At 33.4% G+C, this 21,867-nt stretch overlaps 1 protein-coding gene across 1 annotated transcript in view; it reads right to left on the minus strand.

The window, feature by feature from the left end:
• The window catches only part of pi4kaa (phosphatidylinositol 4-kinase, catalytic, alpha a), a 46,985-nt gene extending 25,404 nt beyond the window's left edge, over positions 1 to 21,581 (minus strand). The window contains 27 exon segments of the mRNA XM_051120970.1: positions 585 to 668; positions 789 to 870; positions 1,026 to 1,150; positions 1,233 to 1,303; positions 1,813 to 1,895; positions 1,988 to 2,121; positions 5,087 to 5,223; positions 5,796 to 5,904; positions 7,350 to 7,400; positions 7,727 to 7,895; positions 8,576 to 8,676; positions 8,764 to 8,947; positions 10,901 to 10,996; positions 12,527 to 12,656; positions 13,622 to 13,751; positions 13,845 to 13,945; positions 14,030 to 14,221; positions 15,451 to 15,547; positions 15,665 to 15,730; positions 15,828 to 15,979; positions 16,132 to 16,198; positions 16,917 to 17,179; positions 18,240 to 18,312; positions 18,703 to 18,791; positions 18,878 to 18,971; positions 19,897 to 20,013; positions 21,407 to 21,581. Coding sequence (XP_050976927.1) covers positions 585 to 668; positions 789 to 870; positions 1,026 to 1,150; positions 1,233 to 1,303; positions 1,813 to 1,895; positions 1,988 to 2,121; positions 5,087 to 5,223; positions 5,796 to 5,904; positions 7,350 to 7,400; positions 7,727 to 7,895; positions 8,576 to 8,676; positions 8,764 to 8,947; positions 10,901 to 10,996; positions 12,527 to 12,656; positions 13,622 to 13,751; positions 13,845 to 13,945; positions 14,030 to 14,221; positions 15,451 to 15,547; positions 15,665 to 15,730; positions 15,828 to 15,979; positions 16,132 to 16,198; positions 16,917 to 17,179; positions 18,240 to 18,312; positions 18,703 to 18,791; positions 18,878 to 18,971; positions 19,897 to 20,013; positions 21,407 to 21,502 — 3,093 coding nt within the window. The 5' untranslated portion in view covers positions 21,503 to 21,581.
• Between the last annotated feature and the right edge of the window lie 286 nt (positions 21,582 to 21,867).

Genomic DNA, 21,867 nt, shown 5'->3' on the forward strand with positions numbered 1-21,867 from the left:
GGTGCCCTGATTTTGAACTTCCAAAATGTAGTTTAAATGCAGCTTTAAACAATCAAGCGACATAGGGCGCTTGAATCAGAATACACAGAGTTCATGGAGAGAAAGGCAAGACAAGCGTTTGAGAATAAAAAGTTTTTATATTGTATTTTTTAATGAAAATAACCGATCGTTTCGCTAGATAAGACCCTTTTTTCTTGGCTGGGATCATTTACAACGGCATTTGGGATCGTTTGAAGCTGCATTTAAACTGCGTTTTGGAAGTTCAAAATCAGGGCACCATATCAGTCCATTATATGGAGAAAAAACTTTTCCTCAAAAAACAATTTCTTTATGACCGAAGAAAGAAAGACATGAACATCTTGGATGACAAGGGAATGTATGTGATATATATGTGAATCTTTGTTTAGGAAGTGGACATCTCCTTTAAAAATGTAATACACAATATACATATAAACACATAAACAAAAAATATATATAAATTGAAAAAAATATATATAATACATAAATAATTGCTGCAAGTACATAAAATGTATGTGGTTTCAATAAGGGTAAAATAAATAAATAAATGAGTGAAGTAAATGTACCTCTCTGGCCTCGTATGTATCCGGCACTGTGATGCGATATGGGGTGTCCGGTATGTCATAATACGGCTGGTCTTTGTGGATGTCCTGAAGAACATTTTAAGATATCAATAATGTGTCAAAAGCATCTCCTGTAACAAAACCCTGAACATCTCCATATAAGGAAACCCATATTAACTCGATCTGAGCAAAGGATGAAGCACTTACAGCACTGAGTGAAAGAGACAAGGTCTGTAATATATCCAGCATGGTCTTCAGGACACGACCACTCCACAACAAATGTGGAAAACTAGACACAAAAACAAAGAAACACAGCTGCACTGACGTTCAAGAAGAAGGAAATCAACCTCAACTTAATCCACAAAGAAACATGACAACATATCTACAGAAACAACATCTCTAGTCTGACATCATGTTTCCTGTTTGTAATGGAGAAGGACCCACGTCTCAGCGAGTCCTGACAGATATTTGTCAGCCACTCTTCGGATTCTCTTGTGAATGTGGTTGAAGTTGACCAATAGGAACTGTGCATGATTTTCTAACTCCTCCTCATGGGCTTTGGTCTTTTCCTAGGGAAAAAAAAAGACACATAATATTAAATAAGTGGTTAGGACGAGGTTTTAAAGGTGCTCACATGGTTTTTCCATTTACCTTGTCAGCCATCATCTGAAGAAAGACATCAAAGACCTTGTCGCCCACCGCAATGACACACTGCATCATCCCTGAGAGGAAATAAGGAACATAATCACTTCATAGCTGTCAAATAACCATCTGTTCATACATTTACTAAACTAAAAAAAAAAAAAAAGAAAGTGTGTAGGTTTCATTTTGGCAATTCTGGTGGGGACATAACAGCAGATAACAGACATTTAATTGTCACTGGATATTGGTAGGGACATGCCATTGCATCTCTAATAAATTCAACGCCCTTCAACGCCCTGCGATGAACCATCATTCAGATCACGAATCATTCAATTCGTGAAATGATTCACAAACCTGCTCCGAAGTTCCGATCAAATGATTCGCGATCCATTTGGAGCGCTTCGAAACAGTGAATTTTATTATAAAACACCTTCAGAATATAGACTACAGACAGATCTACAGACCTCAGACTACAGATTTTATTTTGAACATTTTCGTTCTATTTCGTTTTGCCCGCAGTGTCTTGCCTAACATGAGGACACAAAATATTCCGTAAATCTTTCACAAACTGATGAATGGTCTAGCCCACCTGATTTATCCTTCAGAATTGCTCGGTCCTCAAAATATCGAAACATCACTTGGAAACGATCAGAATCCAGTGAGCGTAAGACCCTGAGAAAATACAGCTGGTCAAGTGACTGTTCAAACTATATAAAGTCTAAAAACAAGTTTTCATGCTCAACAGATCAGGCGTTCTCTCGTACCTCATGTATTCCAGGCGGTAGACAGACAGCAGGTAGGTGGACATGGCGAAGTCCAGTTTATTGATGTGTGCAGCGACCTCCGGCGGAGGATCCAGCAGGTTAATGATGGTGCCCCTTAAATCATTCAGCTCGGCCTAAAACACACCATATACATACAAGGTGAAACCATGATACTTGTGGATGCACAGTTTAGTGATCACGTCCGAAGAGACAATTCATATTCAGTAATATTATCTATTTGCCTGCACTCACAATATGTCAGATGAGAACAAAATTTGAAGAAAGCCCATTTCTGACACAGGATTAAAATAAATAAAGAAATAAAAAAGGTATTTGTTACTTTTCTTCTCCACTTTTTTCTTGCAACTTGCAAATGTGTTTTATATAAACTCAAGTTTCTCAAATAAACTGAGAAATATAAAAAGAATTTTGATATATAATCTCACAATTGCAGTTAAAAAGATATAAACTTATATTATATATAAGATATAAATTACCTTTTTTATTTTTTATTCTAAGGTGAGAGCATACAAAATTGAGAAAAAAGTCAGAAATTGTGAGATATAAATGCAAAACTGTGATACGTAAATTTGAAATTGTGAGAACAATTCTGAGTTTATATCTCATATTTATGACTCTTTTTTTTCAGAATTTCATGACAGAAACAGGCTTCCATGCGATAATGGCACTATTGTTTTCGGCAGAGCTGCTTTATAGTTAAACTGAGTTTGTTTCAAAATTGCTGAAATTTTGCTGCATTACCATTGCAATTGTCCTCTTTACCCCTTTAAAGCTAGGGCTGGGCGACACCACAAAAAAAATTAAAATCTTGATTTTTTTCAGAACATTTGACCATTAAGTAGATTTTTAACTACTTAACTTGAAAATGTAACTACAATATGATTCAAGTAACTTCATTAATCCTCTAGTTAAAGAAAAATATATTCCAAGTGTACGACACAAAGCAGTCAGCATGGGGTAAATGTTAAACAAATCAAAAAAGATGCATGAACTACTATTACATCTTGTACAAACTTGTCTTATACTTAATATATGTTAAGAATGGAAAATGCCTAAAAAAAAAATCTTAAAAGTCAAGGTAATTCATGCAGTAGTAGTTCACAGGTTTTTTATTCGATTGTTTTTACTATGTAAACATGGACATGTTTGACTGTTGCACTAGCGTCTCTTGCAGCATCTCATGCATGAAACAGCATTATAAAAACGTGGCACTCAAGTTAAAAGAAGTTCACTCCCATCTTCTTGCATGTTTTTCCTATTCCACTGCCCGCATCGCATCTTTGTTAAGCATGTGTGCCAACATGCGTTTAGATCATTCTTTTCTCTTTACTGTTATCATTGGCATATTGTCAAAGTGTCTAATTCTAATGTTTGGTAATATTTCTATTCAAAAATGTGCTTCCTTGATTTCTAAAAAAATAAAATCGTGGCAAAACATTGAAGGAGAAGTCCACTTCCAAGTTTACAAATAATGTACTCACCTCCTTGTCATCCAAGATGTTCATGTCTTTCTGTCTTTAGTCGTAAAGAAATTATGGTTTTCGAGGAAAACATTTCAGGAATTTTCTCCATATAATAGACTTCACTGGTGCCCCGATTTTGAACTTCCACAATGTAGTTAAAATGCAGCTTCAAAGGCTCTAAATGAGCCCAGCCGAGGAAGAAGGGTCTTATCTAGCGAAACGATCGGGTTTTTTCGAAAAATAAAAATTTATATACTTTTTAAGCACAAAAGCTCACATAGCACAGGCTCTGGGATGTGCATCCACGATGCAACAAATTAGCAATGGGTCGTTCTTGAGCGATTCTTTCATTTTGAACTGATCTTTAATGTGATTCGGGAAGAACGAGTCGTCTCGGGGAGTGATTCGTTCAGTCGTGCATGTGCAACATCCTATTAGGTTCTGTACTGGAATTAGTTCACCCGTTTTGAGTCTTCGGGTTTTTCGAGTTGTTCGGTTATCATATGGGGCTGTCACATGATGAACAAACGACTCAACCTGAAAACTTAGAGGTGAGGTGAGCTAATCATAGACTAAAGACCCAGGTAAACAATGAATTAATCTTTTCTGTTTCTTATAGCATTATAGTTTTGTCTTGTTTGTAGTGTGATCAACGTTTGTGTAAGCACTAGATGTGTTAGGGAAGTAACACGTAAGATTTTAATTATATTTTGCTAAAATGAACGAAATGACCCAAAAAAAAAGAAGATTTGTTCATTTTGCTGAACGAGACTCAAAGGTCCGAGTCGGTAAAATGATCCGAACTTCCCATCACTACTACGAATCGTATTAATTGCCACTCCAGCTGAACGCACCTGATGGAGCTTTACTAATAATCAAAGTACCGGCTTTACTGACTAAGCGCGCCTCATAAACGCATTCGATTAATCGTGCAGCCCTAGTTGTACCTTTTTGTTCATAAACAGCATTTACAAACTTACTTGCACTTTTCTTAGTCTTTACGCGTTCGCTTTGTAAACACTGGGTCTGTAGTTCCACCTACATTCCCGCATAATCTTTCGACGTGATTCAATAGTATGTAAAAAGTACATTAAACGCACATCCAAGAGCCTGTGCTACACAAGCTTTTCTGCTTACAAAAGTAAAAAAAAAAAAAAAAAAAAAAAAAAAAATTACAGATAAGATAAGACGCTAGATAAGACCCTTCTTCCTCAGCTGGGATCGTTTAGAGCCCTTTAAAGCTGCATTTAAACTACATTTTGGAAGTTCAATATCGGGGCACCAATCAAGTCCATTATATGGAGAAAAATCCTGAAATGTTTTCCTCAAAAAACAATTTATTCACGACTGAAGACAGAAAGACATGAACATCTTGGATGACAAGGGGGTGAGTAAATTATTTGTGAATTGTTGTCCTGGAAGTGAACTTCTCCTTCAAATTCGAATTAATCGATAGAATCTGAGAAATCGCACAGCCCTATTTAAAGCTGCTTTGAAACAGTCTGTATAAGACCATATCACTTGAATTTACCTAAATTATCGGTCTAATTTGACCATATTGGAAGTAGAGAGCAATCTGTCTTTTATAACAAGAATTGAACTGATTCAGCAGTACCGCAGTGACAGTGTCGTTCTTTAGGGCAGAGTTATACTGCAGTTCTGAGCGCAGCGGTTCTCCGCTTGGGAACGTCAGCAGAGGGGATTTGGTTGCGATCTCACACACTCCCTCATACCACTCCTCCGGCCACAAACCTGAACATGAAAGATGACAAAATCAATCAATATTCAGGTCAATATTCAGACCAACTGGATCTAGACATGGCTTGTGTTAATCGTTTGTTTAATATTTGGGTATTTTTAACACAGCGTTAAGTAGCAGTATTTTTTATTATGAAACTGAGATTTATACATCATCTGAAAGCTGAATAAATAAGCTTTCCATTAATTCGTGGTTTGTAAGGATCGGACAATATTTGGCCAAAATACACCTATTTGAAAATCTGGAATCTGAGGGTGCAAAATAATCAAAATATTGAGAAAATCACTTTTGAAGTTGTCCAAATGAAGTTCTTAGCAATGCATATTACTAATCCAAAATTAAATTTTTATATATTTACAATAGGAAATTTACAAAATATCTTCATGGAACATGATCGTTACTTAATACACTAATGATTTTTGGCATAACAAAAATATCACATGTAACTATGATTAGGTATTTTTTGTATTAAAAAGTAACAATATATTGTTCACTCTTAAGAAATAAACAGCTACAGAATATGTCTTGACTTACATAAGTGATTTATAAATGACAATTATCTGACCTGAGCCTTCAACAGCGAAGCCCATCACAACAGAATACAGCCAGAAATCTCTGAACAGCTTCTGCAGTCTCGGTTTGGCCTCTTTTATGGGTGGCAATCGTCTGGTCAACTATGAGAGATGAAATTATGATCAACAGGACTGATCAACAGCACTCAATCAGCTTTTAACCAAAATGATTATATGAGCATTGTAAAATCAGTTGTAAGCCAAATGAAGCATGTTCGTTTTTTTTTTTTTGTAAAAAGTAGCAACAAAACAGCCTGATTTTGTGAGATTTACTCAAGCAAGCATTTAAAAAAAAAAAAAGTGCAAATCTGGGTTGCATTTATTTGACTAAAAAAAAAAAAAAAAAAAAAAAAACAGTAATACTGTAATACATTAAAACTGTAATTTATTCCCCCGATGGTCTATGGCAGCCATAAACAAAGACAATACATTATTAGTAGTAGTAACAGGAATTTATTAGATTTAACAAAATATTAAAATAGGAAACCGTTAGTTTATATTGTAATAATATTTCACAAAAAAAAGACAAAAAAAAAAAAAAAAAAAAAAAAAAAAATGTAGGGCACAATAAAAATTGTGTTAATTTTTAATATACTTGGCAAACAAAACAGACTTACTTAGATTCGTGGTCAATAAAAATAAAAAACTGCTGGCTAAAAATAGTAACTATTAAATATAAATTAATCTAAAATATACATTCATTTAAAAATAAGTGATAACTAGTTATTAATTTCTAAATCATGTACTAAAACGAATTGTTGTTGTTGACAAATGGTGAGTGACAAATTTTCCAAAAAAAAAAAAAAAAAAAAAAAAAAAAAAAAAAATCATATATATATACACATATACACACACACAATAAATAAACAAATACTAAAATTAAATAATAAAGAAATAATGCAAAAAATTAATTGATGATTTTATTTTATTTTTTTGCTTTAATAAATTGATTTAATTTCTTTAATTTAATTTGTTTACTTATTTATTTTTGTTTTATTTTTAATGTTTTTTTAAATTTTATTTATCTTTATTTTTATTTTTTTTTGCTTTAATAAACTGATGATTTTAATTTATTTTTTAAAAAAGTATTTATTTTTTTAAAGTATTTATTTTTTGTTTAATTATTTATTCTTTTTTTCCCCCTACTTTGTAATGGCTAACAAGGTTGTATGTCCCCCCTAATATTAGTAATAGACTAATAATACCTACATCTGTCATTCATTTGTTACCTGACACACTCGGAGGAAGGCTGAATTGCATTAGTTTGCAGAGTTTTAGGCATTTTTAATGTTTATATTGAGACTATACCAGAATGTGAATAAAGGCTTTTTAACTCTTTTGGATCAGAAGTGGTGCCTTGGATTCTTTTTTGTTATAGTTGCTTCAAACCCAACCAAAGAGCACCTTCTGGGATTACTTCCCAAGTTCCTTTCAGCAAGTAGCGCACAAAGATGTCTGCAATATTTGTAGTGTACTGTAATTTACTATTCCATGCAGTATAGACTGTATACAATTGTGTCACATTTGCAGATATATCATTCTCTTACCACAGCAATGACGGGAATGAGAACTCCTAAATTGCCAGCGCTGCTGGACGCCTGAGGGAAAAAGAACATAAGAAACAGTCAATAGCAGAAACAATACATTTCTCAAATACTTCTTTTTAGCTAGATATTTCATGACTTTTCCACTGTCACCTGTGAATGCTGAGAACAAATCTATTACAGCACAGACCCTACTGGATCTGATCTGGATTAAAATGCTCCTTGAAACTGCATTTCTGCATTCCCTCTTTAATCATCATATAACATTTAGATTGTCCCATATAATGAAGATGTATAACGAATGTGCTATACATTGCATGCTTGTCCTACAATGAAGCAGAGAAATAACAAAACACATCTTTATTGTGAAGGTTTAGTACCTTGAGGGCCGGGCCTTTCTCACTGGCTCTTTCACTGGCTCGTTTCCCTTCCAGTCCGAGCTGCACAAACAACTCCAGCAGATTCACCAGCAGCTCATCCACCATCTGCTCTGTCTGCAAGTTGGCTGCGATGTTGGCCAGAGCATTGATCACGGCCAGAGAACAGTGTCTGCAGCGAACAAGACAAAACTGAGTTTAATGACAAGTTAAGATGCAAATGAAAAAGTACTGCAATGCATTCATGCTAAAGTCATCCTTACTATCATTGTCAGTACTTTATCTTTTTAACTCTTTAGAATTGCAGAATTTTCATGTGTATGCATATATGTGACCCTTTACCACAAAACCAGGTATAAGGGTAAATTTTTTGAAATTGTGCTTTATACATCATCTGAAAGCTGAACAAATAAGCTTTCCATTAATGTATGATTTGTTAGGACAATATTTGGTCGAGATACACCTATTTGAAAACCTGGAATCTGAGGGTGCAAAAAAAAAAATAATTTAAATATTGAGAAAATGGCTTTTATAGTTGTCCAAATGAAGTTCTTAGCAATGCATATTACTAATTCAAAATTAAGTTTTAATATATTTAAGGTAGGAAATTTACAAAATATCTTCATGGCACATGATCCTTACTTAATATCCTAATGATTTTTAGCATAAAAGAAAAAAAAATAATAATAATAATAATTTTGACCCATATAATGTATTCTTGGCTATTGCTACAAATACACCCATGATACTTAAGACTGGTGCAAAATTTTCATTTATATGCATGTATACACTAACAGTTATCATCAGGAAGGAAAAGTCATCAGGTCAAAAATATCCACTGTAAACTATCACCTGTATCCATGATCCTTATAGTCTTTGGTGGAGTAAACCATCGAGCTGGCCTTTACACTAATCTGCTGAAACAAGTTCCAAACTTCCTGATAAATGTATTGCTGTGGAAGACAAACAGATAAGAGATATTAGCACTAGTAGGCTGATCGAAACAATCTCTATGACAGAAGACAGAAGTGCAGGCGTACGTTTCCTGTGATGACCATACAGCCCAGCTGATCTATGATGAGGACATCGAGCTGAGACGGCGGCTGGCAGAACTTCTGCTGTAGGATCTGTAGGATGGGCTCCATCACGCGGGGAGTGTCTCTCAAAGCCACAGCGATGTGCCCTAATGCTCGTATAGTGTGATCGGGGATGAGGTGGGCGTCCCTGAGGTAGAGGAACACAAACTATGTTTTAGACATTTCATTAAAAATAATAGAATGCCTCATTTTCTTAAATTCCACTTGAGAGATTTAGAATAAGAATGATTATGATTCGAAAGACTTTTAGTTGTTTAAAAAAAAAAAAAAAAAAAAAAAAATTTACTTCCAGCACAAGAATTGACAGATAATTTACTCACCCCCTTGTCATCCAAAACGTCCATGTCTTTCTTTATTCAGTTGTAAAGAAATTATGTATTTTGAAGAAAACATTTCAGAAATTATCTCCATATAATGGGCTTCAATGGTGGCCGTGTGTTTGAACTTCAAAAATGTAGTTTAAATGCAGCTTGAAATGGCTCAAAACAATCCCAGCCAAGGAAAAAGGGTGTTATCTAGCAAAACGATCAGTCATTTTTTTTAAACAAATTGACAATTTATATACTTTTTAACCTCAAATACTCTTCTTGTCTCGTCTCTGCGATGCGCATGCGTAGTTTGTGTAATCCGGGTCAATACAGTTAGGGTATGTCGAAAAAGTCCTGTCTTGTTTCCTTCTTCACTGTCAAAATCGTCCTACATCGCTGTTTTACCTTTTTTTTTTTTTTTTTAAAGGGCGTTTGATCTTTTTTGCATGTTCACTTTGTAAACACTGGGTCTGTACTTCTGCAGTGATGTAGGACGATTTAGGAAGTTGGGGAAGAAAACGAGATGGGAGTTTTTCAACATACCCTAACTGACTTGACCGTATTGAACAGAGAAAAAAAAACAGTTCATGAAAACTTAGACAGAACAAGCATTTGAGGCTTGATCATTTTGCTAGATAAGAACCTTCTTTCTCAGCTGGGATTGTTTAGAGCCATTTGAAGCTGCATTAAAACTACATTTTGGAAGTTCAAACTTGGGGGCACCACTGAAGTCCACTATTTGGTGATAATTCCTGAAATTTTTTCCTCGAGAAACATAATTTCTTATTGACTGAAGAAAGAAAGACACAAACACCTTGGATGACAAGGGGTGAGTAAATGATCTGTAAATCTTTGTTCTGGAAGTGAACTTCTTTAGTATTCAGATTATATGCAGTCTACCTAGGACACACACACGCACTTAGAGCGAGTGTATGAACGGTTTGGTTAGCATGGTCAGCAAACATTTCTTCGTGTCAGGGCAACAGTTCAATGAAGAAAAAATAAATATTAAGTGATATAAAGTGTAGAGACAATATTGTCTTTTTTGAACAAGAGAACTTGCGTTTTGAACAAATCTAGTGAGTCAATGATTCCCTGATTTATTTATAAGAACAGTTTATTACTTCGTTCCTGAATGAATCACTCATTTTGGGAAAAAAAAAAATAAAAAAAATCAATTGAATAAATGACTCAGCGACTCGGTTATTAAGACAGTGGCTTGCTGCCACCTACTGTTAGGCCTAATTTTAGTTTCATATTTAAAAGTATCATTCTATTTTTTCTATCATTTCATATTTCTATATTCTACAAACATTAATCTCATAACATTATTTATTCAATTTGTAGGAGCAATGTAAATGTATGTACAAGTGCTAGAATTTAAAAAAAAAAAAAATCTTTATCTTTAATTCTGCCTATACTTCGCTTTTAAAAAATAAATAAATACATTTTAAATTAAATTAAAAAAAAAATAAAGCCACTTACCCAATGTAACTTACATGTGGCCCCAGATATCTACTCAACCTAGAACCGCCCCTGCCTCCAGCCTTTTTTTTTTTTGGCTAATAGAAGCTATGAATGGCTGATCATTTTTATTTTAAGTTATTAATAACTAGAGTTCATTTAAAAGCCTGAATAGAAGCCTGCATTTTCTTAAAGTCCATTTGAGAGCTTTAGAATAAGAATGAAATTTGAAAGACTTTTATTTATTTAAAGACCAATATGAAAAGACTTTTAGATTATGATGCACAATATGTGGTTTAATAACATACTTGTCATTTTCCTGTGAGATGTAAAGACGGTTGGAAAGACTGGCTAGGAAAGCCTCAACGATGACTGAGTCCATGGACAACCCTGCTTTCAAACACCTGGATTAACAAGAAATAGTTACTCATTAGTGACTAGTAACCTATTACAACTGCGGTTAACTACATGAAAAACTTCAAAGTCATACTATACATGGTCAAAGTTCGTTATCGCCTGAACCCCAATTCACACACTTCTACGAAGTGATGGTCAATTATGTACACTACTGTTCAAGAGTTTGGGGTTAGTAAAATTAGTTGAGAAATGTAATTTATCCCCATGACAAAATCTGAATTTTCAGCATCGTTTCAGCATTCTTCAGTGTCACATGATCCTTCAGAAATCATTCTAATATGCTGATTTGCTCCTCAAGAAACATTATTATTATTATTATTATTATTATTATTATTATAAATGTTGAAAATGGCTGTGGTGCACTTCATATTTTTGTAGTAACTGTGATACATTTTATTTTTCAGGATTCTTTGATGTACAAAAAGTTTAAAAGAACAGCATTTATTGAAATAGAATCATTTGTAACATTATAAATGTCTTCACTTTGATCAATTTACTGCAACCTTGTTGAATAAAATAAATTCTTACTGACAGTTTGATCTAGACACACCTGGACTACTATTTTAAACTTACTATGATTTGAAACCCACTAATCCTAATCTCAGATACTGTATAGGACAGATACTAAAGGAACACTCCACTTTTTAAGAAAATAGGCTCATTTTCCAACTTCCAACAAGTTAAACAGTTGGGTTTTACAGATTTTTAAATCTACTCTGTCAATCTCTGGGTCTGGTGGTAGCACTTTCAGCATATTTTAGCATGGATCATTGAATCGGATTAGACCGTTAGCATCTCGCTCAAAAATGACCGAAGAGTTTCTATATTTTTCCTATTTAAAACTTGACTCTTCTGTAGTTACATTGTGTACAAAAACAGACGAAAAATGAAAAGTTGCGATTTTCTAGGTTGATATGGCTAGGAACTATACTCTCATTTCAGCATAATAATCAAGGAATTGCTGTTTCCATGGGTGCAGGAGGCGCAATGATATTACACAGCCGTCAATTCTGCTGGCTGCAACTCTGCATCTACACAAACTTAGTGCCGGTCACTTTCAGGCGCTGCGTAATATCATTGCGCCTGCTGCACCCATGGAAATGGCAGCAAAGTTCCTTGATTATCACAATGGAATGAGAGTATAGTTCCTAGCCATATTAGCCTAGAAAATCACAACTTTTCATTTTTCGTCTGTCTTTGTACATGATACATGTAACTACAGAAGAGTCAAGTTTTAAATAGGAAAAATATCGTCATTTTATATGGTCATTTTTGAGCAAGATGCTATCGGTCTAATCAGATTCAATGATCTATGCTAAGCTATGCTAAAAGTGCTACCGCCAGATCTGGAGATCGGCTGAATGGATTCAAAAACGGTAAAACTCAACTGTTAAACTCCAGGGGGAGTTGGACAATGAGCCTATTTTCAAGTGGAGTGTTCCTTTAAGTAAATTTTGCATATGAACTAGGCGTAACTTTCACCTGAAAACATTTTCATAGGTATAAAAGAGATTTACCTGCATATATTGTCAATTGAAATGTCTCGGAGCTGCTCATACATGGACGGCTGGCTCTTTTTACTGGCGTGAGAACTAAAGGTGGACTGGGAATGCTCATTAGTCACATGGATCTTGATCTCTCCTGTTCCTGTTTGATGGGAAATAGAATTGCACTGATTCAACCATTTCTTTTACTGAAAGTAATAGTTCACCCAAAATTTTAAATTTACTGAAAATTTACTCATCCTCAGGCCATCTAATATGTAGATGAGTTGTTTCTTCATCAGATTTGGAGCAATGTAGCATTACATCACTTCCTCACCAATGGATGTGAATGGGTGTTGTCATAATGAGAGTCCAAGCAGCTAATAAAAACATCACAATAATCCACAAGTAATCCACACCACTCCAGTCCATCAATTAACTTGTTGTGAAGCCAAAAGTTGTGTTTATAAGTAACAAATCCAAAAATAAGACTTTTTAACTTCAAAACACTGCCTCTGAATAAAATATGAGAGTCTTCTATCCATAAATATTGCATTTTACAGTGAAAAAGTTCTATTGTCTGAATAAGGTGAAAAATTTGCACAGACCCAGGACTTTACAAGATAAAACAATTCAAAACAAATATGTGGGAGTGGGGATTTTGATGTGACAAGACAAAAATGGATGAACTTTTCCACTGGAGAAAGTGTCATTATGGATTATGGACTCGGTTTAGTTAAGTTACAACGTCTTAATGATGGATTTGTTTTTTTACAAACATGCAGCTTTTCACTTCACAAAATGTTAATTGATGGACTGGAGTGGTGTGGATTACTTGTGGATTATTGTGATGTTTTTTTTTTTTTTTAATCAGCTGTTTAGACTCTCATACCGACGGCACCCATTCACTGCAGAGGATCCATTGGTGAGCAAGGGATACAATGCTGCATTTCTCCAAATCTGATGAAGAACTAAACTTCTCTGCATCTTGGATAGCCTGAAGATCTTTAGCAAATTTTAATTTATGGGTGAACGGTTACTTCTTATCCTTTAATTTCTGTGTTCTGATATACGTTAACACAAGCAGCATAAATCTAGATTTTAAAAATATCAAGGGGAAGATCTCACCTGTGGTGTACTGACTGTGGTACTTGTAGAGCTTCACTAATACAGGTGAAGGTACCACTAGGAAATCTCTTAGAGACATGGTGACTGAATGAGCCACCACAGGGAAACGCTCACACAGCCGTCCAAGACCCTGTTTCATGAAACATCGTACATTTTTTTTACCCCTAAATGTTAAAAATGAATTGTTCAGTGCATTTTGAGAGGAGCTGAACTCCGGACGCACCTGTAAGCAGCAGATGAGCAGAGGCATGTGAGCGATGATGACTTTACTGGACGTCTTGGACTGCAGCTTCTCGGACAGTTTTGTGCACAGGTTTTCCGCACCTGGCAGAATCAACCCGATAAATGAAAAGTTAGACAAGTCACATACGTGGGGTACATTATACCAGAATCCTCTCTAACTCTCACCCTGCTCCTCAGTGACGGCCCACACCATGAGGTCCACGCAGGCAGCGTTGGCCTGGCAGCGCAGTTTGAGTGGGTTCAGCTCGCTGTGCAGATACTCCACGTCATGCAGGATCCTCTGGAGCTCTGACTGACTGCTGCTGAACTGCTCCAGAACAAAGTCATGAACCTCTTTCACGAACGACACCTGGAGGTCTGTTTACATGAAAAATAATCACATAAACAGTAGCAAGAGTTACTCAAACTATTTGAGTTATTGAATTCACCAGTATGTTGAAATTCAGTGGCTTACCTGATTTATAGAAAAATGTATAGAAAATATACTGAAAAATGTTCTCTTATATTATCATCTATTTCCCCCAAAATTTCCAATTTCAACTGTCTAAAGATTTAAACCTCTTTTTTACTATACAGTTAAATATTTTGATCCCAGATTTTTTTAATCAAATATAATTGATAAACACAAAATGCACAAAAAAAGTTATTTTTAACATTTTTAATAAATTTTAGCTTTAGTTTATTTTATGACAATTTATTGTTGTATTTCTCCTTATTTGGTATAATAATAATAATAATAATAATAATAATAATAATACAAAATAACACATTAAGAATGATCAAATTATTATTAATAATAATAATAATAATATTACTAATAAGAAATTACCAATTTATTGGTTTTATATATATCATAAATTATAATTGTATTTAAAATTGTGATTTATTATAATAAATATAGTAGATTAATTGCACAAAAATTATTAGATTTTTAATTTATTAATAAACTGTAAAGTTGTTTATTTGTATAATATAATAATAACCGTAACTTAAATAATAAGTTATAAATAAAAAAATGATTGCATATATAATTTAAATTATCGCATAAATCATTTAAATTAATATAGGTTCTATAAATACCTTTAGCTACATTAAATGTAAATAAATATATTTTTATAATAGTTAATACAAAGGAGGATCTTGCGCTTGGTTCCATTCACATGATTACACGATTAACATGATTCAAGAGCAAAAACCATCTTGAAATTTGTTTGCTGTGTATCCAAATAAAGGGACTGCACGCCACGAAACTAGCAATCTTTTATTATTCTTATAAAGTGCAAATTAAAATCAAAATTATATTATCTATAATAGACAATAAACAACAGACAGTGATATAATAACAAAAAAAAAATTCTAAATTAATAACTACAGGACAAAAAAAATCTTTAATTTTATTTTCAATAAATTGTAATCTTATTTTATTTGTTCTAATAAATAGATTAATAACAATAATAAGAATACAACAAAAAAATGCAATGTTATATATTTTATTTTTCATTAATTTATCTGTATCATTTTTAAAAAAGTTTCAAAAATTACATTTATTCGTTAAATCTATACATTATATACTATTTACAATTTACCTTTCATGTAGTATAAAGTGTCCCTCAGCATTTTAAAGATGGCCACATACAGTGGATCACTGAATGTCTTGTAGAACAGATTAGCTGATGCATTGACCTGTAATGGAAAAAGCAATGAAAAAAGCAATGATTAAAAAAAATGTCCAGAAATCAACAGATTGTCTTTTTAACAGAACAAACAAAGCAGAAGCTAAATCCAAATCAAAGCCGGTACCTCCAGGACTTCAACCATAGACTGATCCAGTGTCTTCATAAAAGATTCAGACACAAACTGCTCAACCTATCCGAGAAGAGAATAACAAAAAACTTACAAGAGTGAACAAAAAAAAACAATCACATAACATACTACAGTAGCTGAAAGCATTACAGAGACTGACCATTTGCAAAAGCTGCCTCAGTAAATCCAGAGGTGCGTCAAACCCTTTACTGTTGCAGCCCGTGAAGAGTGGCGAGACGGAGAAGCTGGAGCTTATGTTGGAGAAATAGTAGTCGGGGTCCACAGCGCTGCCGTCCGGCAGGTACGAGCCAGCTGGAGCACAAAAAAGGAGACCATGTTTAGACTTATCTAACCTAGACAGCATTTCTGGACATCAAAGGCTTTGCCAAACATGTCTACTGTACTAAAAATATTGTCTAAGCAGTCAAAACAAATAGTAAAAACTATGTTCTTTTTAAAGTTACCTTCAAAATAAGGAGCAGAAGGGTCAGCAGGTGAACTGGGAGGAAGTCCAGCACGTTCTGGACTGGCCTATGAAACAAAAAGAGGTCATTCGCAAAATCACAAATTTAACAAATGCTAAATCATATAATCTAGTATTTTATATGATTTTATTTGACTATATTTAATATCTATATTTTTTGTATTTTAATCTCACATGTATATGTAAGCAACATAATCAACAACTGCTTAAAAGAATTACATTTTTAATACAATTTTATTAGTACTGTTTCCTACCAAAAGTATGCATTTAATATTTTTTTGTTTTTAAATGATAGGGCACTGCTTGGCATGGGTTTCTGCAGGTTTTGTGAAGGTAAAATGTAAGAATTCTTAATACCTTTTAAAAACCAAGTAAACACCATTTAGGGAATAAATGTAAAGGGACACAAAGAAATTCATAAAAATGAAGTTACTTTATACAAGAACAAAAACAAATATTTTCCAGTGATATAAGAGAAAAAAAAAAAAAAAACACTTTCCAAAGAGAAAGAATTTATTTTTCAGACCTCACTGACAGATACTTCATGGTGCTTTAAGTATAAACTATTTTTTCAATTTCTCAAAAGACAAAACTTGTACTTTAAAACAAGACAAAATAAAAAAATACAAAAATTCTGGTCTGATTTAAGACATTTTTAGGCCTTAATTTGTAAAATGGTGAATTAAGACTTTTAGAGCCACAGAATATTTCATTTTAAAGCTGCAGATGCCCCCTGCTGGTAGAAGGAGAAAATGCATTTGATACCTGTTGTGAGATGCTGGAAACGCTGCTGGTTTTACGGCGTAAGGTGTCGCTCTGGCATACGGTGAGGAGCGAGCTGGGTAGGATGGAGCGGAAATCGTTAAAGGATCGTCTTCGGGTGACTTCCGCCCCATCTCCTGTGCCTAAGGGCTGAGGACTGACCCGTGGGAAGAGTTTAGAGAGCAGCGGCTCCTCTGTATTGCTGTAGCGGCCAAATGCACGTACCACGCCGAGCAGACAGGGCACAGTGTATTTACACAGGTATTCTGAATAGGAAAATCAGAAGATAGTATTTTTATTCCACACTGAATAACTTTGAGATGAAGTCAACATGAAATTAAAATCCTATTTATTTATTAATTTAAATGATTATTATCATGCTTAAAAACAATTTAATATTCTAAAATGTAGATTACATAATTATACATTGAAATAATATACATTAATTATTTTTTTTAATGGTTTTGAAACGTCTTTTCTGCTCACCAGGCCACATTTATTTGATCAAAAATAATGGGAAAAAAGTTATATTGTGAAATACTATTAGTAATTTGAAATAACTATCTTCTATTCAAGTATTCTGTAAAATATAATTTATTCCTGTGATGCAAAGATGTATTTTCAGCATCATTACTCCAGTCTTCAGTGTCACATGATCCTTCAGAAATCATTCTAATATGCTGATTTGCTGCTCAATTTATTGTTAGATTATTCGTAGTAATAATAAAACTAATAATATTTTAAAATGCAATATTTTCACAACAATATTTTTACATGTATTTTATTAAAATAAAAAAATCCTTTGAAAAGCATTTTTAAAAAATCTGCCCAGCCTAAATATTTGTATAGTAATGTCATCATTTATAAATGTTTTTAAACTGCATTTTATAAAAAAAAATCTTTGAAAAGCTTTTTAAAAAAATCTGTCCAACTTAAATATTTGTATAGTAACGTCATTAATTATAAAATGTTTTTAAACTGTATATTATTTTAAAAATTCTTTGAAAAGCTTTTAAAAAAAATCTGTCCAACCTAAATATTTGTATAGTAACGTCATTAATTATATATAAAATGTTTTTAAACTGTATTTTATATATTAAAAAAAACTTCTTTGAGAAGCATTTTAAAAAAATCTGTCCAACCTAAATATTTGTACAGTACCGTCATTAATTATAAAATATTAACCAATGATACAATGTTTCATGATCCAATCAAATCTAGGCTGACACAATAAAAATGCCATCCTTCATTACTGATCTGTTTCACATTATGAAAGTACTGGAATTCATACAAACAAGGTATTCAGGACAGGAAGAAAGCACTGACCTTTATCTTGGCCTTCGATGTTCTGACACATTTCCTGAAGCACCTGCATGAGGTTCATCACAGCCTCCAAAATCTGAAAGAGATTGAAAGAAAAAAAACGAAATATGTAAGTGCTTCTCTTTTCCCTGTAGACCTCAGTGAGAGTAGATACACAGCATAATTAATGTGACATGAATAAAGCTGTGAAACACATTGTATTGTTACATTTCCGAGGCGTCATTATAATACGACCTATGAAACTCGTTTTTGTTAAGTCAAATAAAAATGACATCTTATTTGAACATGATCATCTGTTGTGTAGTGAGAAATGAAGCTTCTCTTTTTAAATACAATAGGACAGCAAATCAGTATAAAGATAATAACCAGAGGAACACTGACAGAAACAAGGAACTAGACACTTATGACAACGGTCTTGGCTGAAAATTGAAAAGCAGATTCAAAACCAAGATCATCATGAACACACCTGGATCCGCATGGACTCGTCCATCTGAGCAACGTCTGAAAGCATCGTCACCAAACAGAAGGAGAAATTCTCTGCAATGGGAAGTGTTTCTGAAAACACAAAGAAGAGAAATATGTAAGATCAGGAACAATTGAGATTGTAATAAAGAAATGTGATTAAAAGGCAGAATGTTTACCCCGTCCTTTCCTTTCTGAGCTCTCCTCGATCCATTGCACCCTGGGTAATCCCTTCAGCAAACCCAACAAGTACGGGACAATAGCGTCCTTATGCTGGAGGAGTAAATAAACATACAATTCAGGACTACAGACCATCATTGCACATGAACACAATGAATGAATTCACTTTGATTAACATAACGCTACAGCTGTACTATTAAACATGTCATACTAGACCTCACTTTAAAGGAAAAGCTCATCCAAAAATTAAAATTTGCTGAATTTTTATTCATCCTCAGGCCATCAAGATGTAGATGAGTTTGTTTCTTCACGGGAGAAGATTTGGAGAAATATAGCATTATATCACTTGCTCACCAATGGATGTGAATAGGTGCCATCAGAATGAGAGTCTAAACAGCTGATAAAAACATCACAATAACCCACACCACTCCAGTCCATCCATTAACATCTTGAGAAGACAAACGCTGAATGTTTGTAACAAACAGCTCTATCATTAAGACCATAATAATATATTATATTGTTTTTTTACTCCCGTAAAAGTAGTCTCATCTGATTCACGAGAGAGATATGCACAGATAAAGCACTATTTATAACCAAAAACAGTTCTAAACAAATATGTTGGTGGATTTTGATGTGAAAGATGACAGAAGATGGACTTTTTTTACTGGAGAAATCCATTATTATGGATTATGGACTCATATTATAGCTAGAAGTAATGGTATAAAGTTAAAAATGTCTTTATTTCAAGATGTTAATTGATGGACTGGAGTGATGTGGATTATTTGTGGATTTTTGTGATGTTTTTATCAGCTATTTGGACTCTCATTCTAACAGCACCCAGTCACTGCAGAAGCTCAGTTGGTGAGCAAGTGATGTAATGCTACATTTCTCCAAATCTGATGAAGAAACAAACTCATCTACATCTTGGATGGCCTAAGGGAGAGTACATTTACAGCAATTTTTCATTTTTGATTTAATTATTTCTTTAACAAATTAAGGTGAGGAGTGCGACCAGTACCTGGAGCTCAGACTCCACCAGGAAGATGCCGAGAGCGGTCACAGCATCTCTCCTCCGCTCATCCAGCTGGAAAACACCACGGATGTCCACGGGACACATGCATTGTAGTTTCTGGACCTATTATATTACACAAATTTATTTAAACGTGACATCTTCATCATTCAGAAGCATAAAGAGCCACTTGACTTTAATTTGTATAAATATCTAGTCACTAAAAAATGCTTAAAAAAAAAAAAAAAGTTAAAATAAAATAAATAAATAAATAAACATTTTGTTAATTGAAATAAAAATTAAATTAAACTAAAACTGAAGTTGTAACACTAAAATTACTAATAGCATACAAATGAAAACCAAAAAAAAAAAAAACAAACAAACAAAAAGTAATATAAAAAAAAAAAAAAAAAAAAAAAAAAAAAAAAAAATATATATATATATATATATATATATATATATATATATATATATATATATATATATATATAATATAAAAATAAAAGCTCATTCAAAATATTAATAAAAACTAAAACACCATTTAAATAATACTAAAATAACATTGGACACCACACAATAATAAAATAAGTGCGCACACATCATCAAAACTTAATGATGTAAGATTACAAACAAAACTTCAAGGTATAAGGAAGCCTATAACATACTTCCCTTTTAAAACTGACCATTGATCAAGCCTTTTCTGTTATCAGGTAAACATGTACACTTCAGAATTAGAATTTATTATGATTTTAAATAATTCCTTCTGATGCAATAAGACTCAAACAATGTCATGTAGCCAAAGAGTGCCCAAAAAACCAGCATGGATGAAGAATCTCACATTCAAAACTGACTTTTAGGACACCATCGTGTCACATAGTTTGTTTTAAATGAGAGCACCTTTGCATAGATTTACTATAGCTTAGAAAATGTTTTGTTCTCAGAGTCACAATAACTTTTTATAGCGACCCACCCTTGAAACAGCTATCTGGTTTTTCACGTCCTGTCAGACAGTAATAACATGTTTAAAGAATTGCAATGTGTCAGGGTTAATGTATACTTCACATCTCCGAGCAATAAATTACCACTTACTAGTATTATTACTATTATTATTGAATTAATAGATTTATGCTTTCACTGATTATTTCCTGCAACTGTATTGTAACGGATCAGTAAAGCATTTAGAATAAACAATGGTGTACGTGATTATTCAAATTAATTTTAGTTTAAACGTATTATATAGATTACTATACACGGGTACTGATGAATAATGTAAATTATTCTTCATTATTCTTCAACTCCTAAATGAGGGTTTTGAGGAGAACAACGTAAACACTAGCAAAGCAACGACTGCATAAAGCTAATGTCAGTCAGTTTAAATGTCCGATATTTAACATTTGGATATTCATGTCGACAAAGGTTATATAAATAAGAGCAAACATCAAATGTTTGATTAAACTTCGGTTTGTTTTGGTCCTGTTAGCTGTTAGCTCCAGATGCTAATAGGAAGTAAAACTCTCACCTTGTCAAGCGGAGCGGGTCGATGAGCAGCCAAAGAGCGCGCGAGAGACAGAACAGTATTAAAATAAAAACCTCGCGACGTCCCTTTCAACGACATTATTTATTTAATGCTAAAACAAACAAATATCTACATCCTCATATGAAATGTTCGTCAAGTGACAACCAACGAGCGTTCCGACTACGGAAAGCCCAAGCGCACATTTGACAAGGTCACAGTATTTAAGCGTTCGCTTAACAATACTCCTCAATTATAGCGAAGTATAATTCACCTTTAGTAAGATTGACCATAAGTTTTTTTATTTTTAATTGTTTAACTAAAAACAAATTAAACGTTAACTGAAATAAAATATTTAAAAAAGACATATACTATATATAAAATAATAATAATAATAATGACAAAACTTTGGTCAGATTTGTTAATGTTTATCCATTCTTATTTTGTAAGTGACATTTCTTTCTGTT

The sequence above is a fragment of the Labeo rohita genome, chromosome 10, assembly GCF_022985175.1.
Source record: "Labeo rohita strain BAU-BD-2019 chromosome 10, IGBB_LRoh.1.0, whole genome shotgun sequence".
Classification (NCBI taxonomy): Eukaryota; Metazoa; Chordata; class Actinopteri; order Cypriniformes; family Cyprinidae; genus Labeo; species Labeo rohita.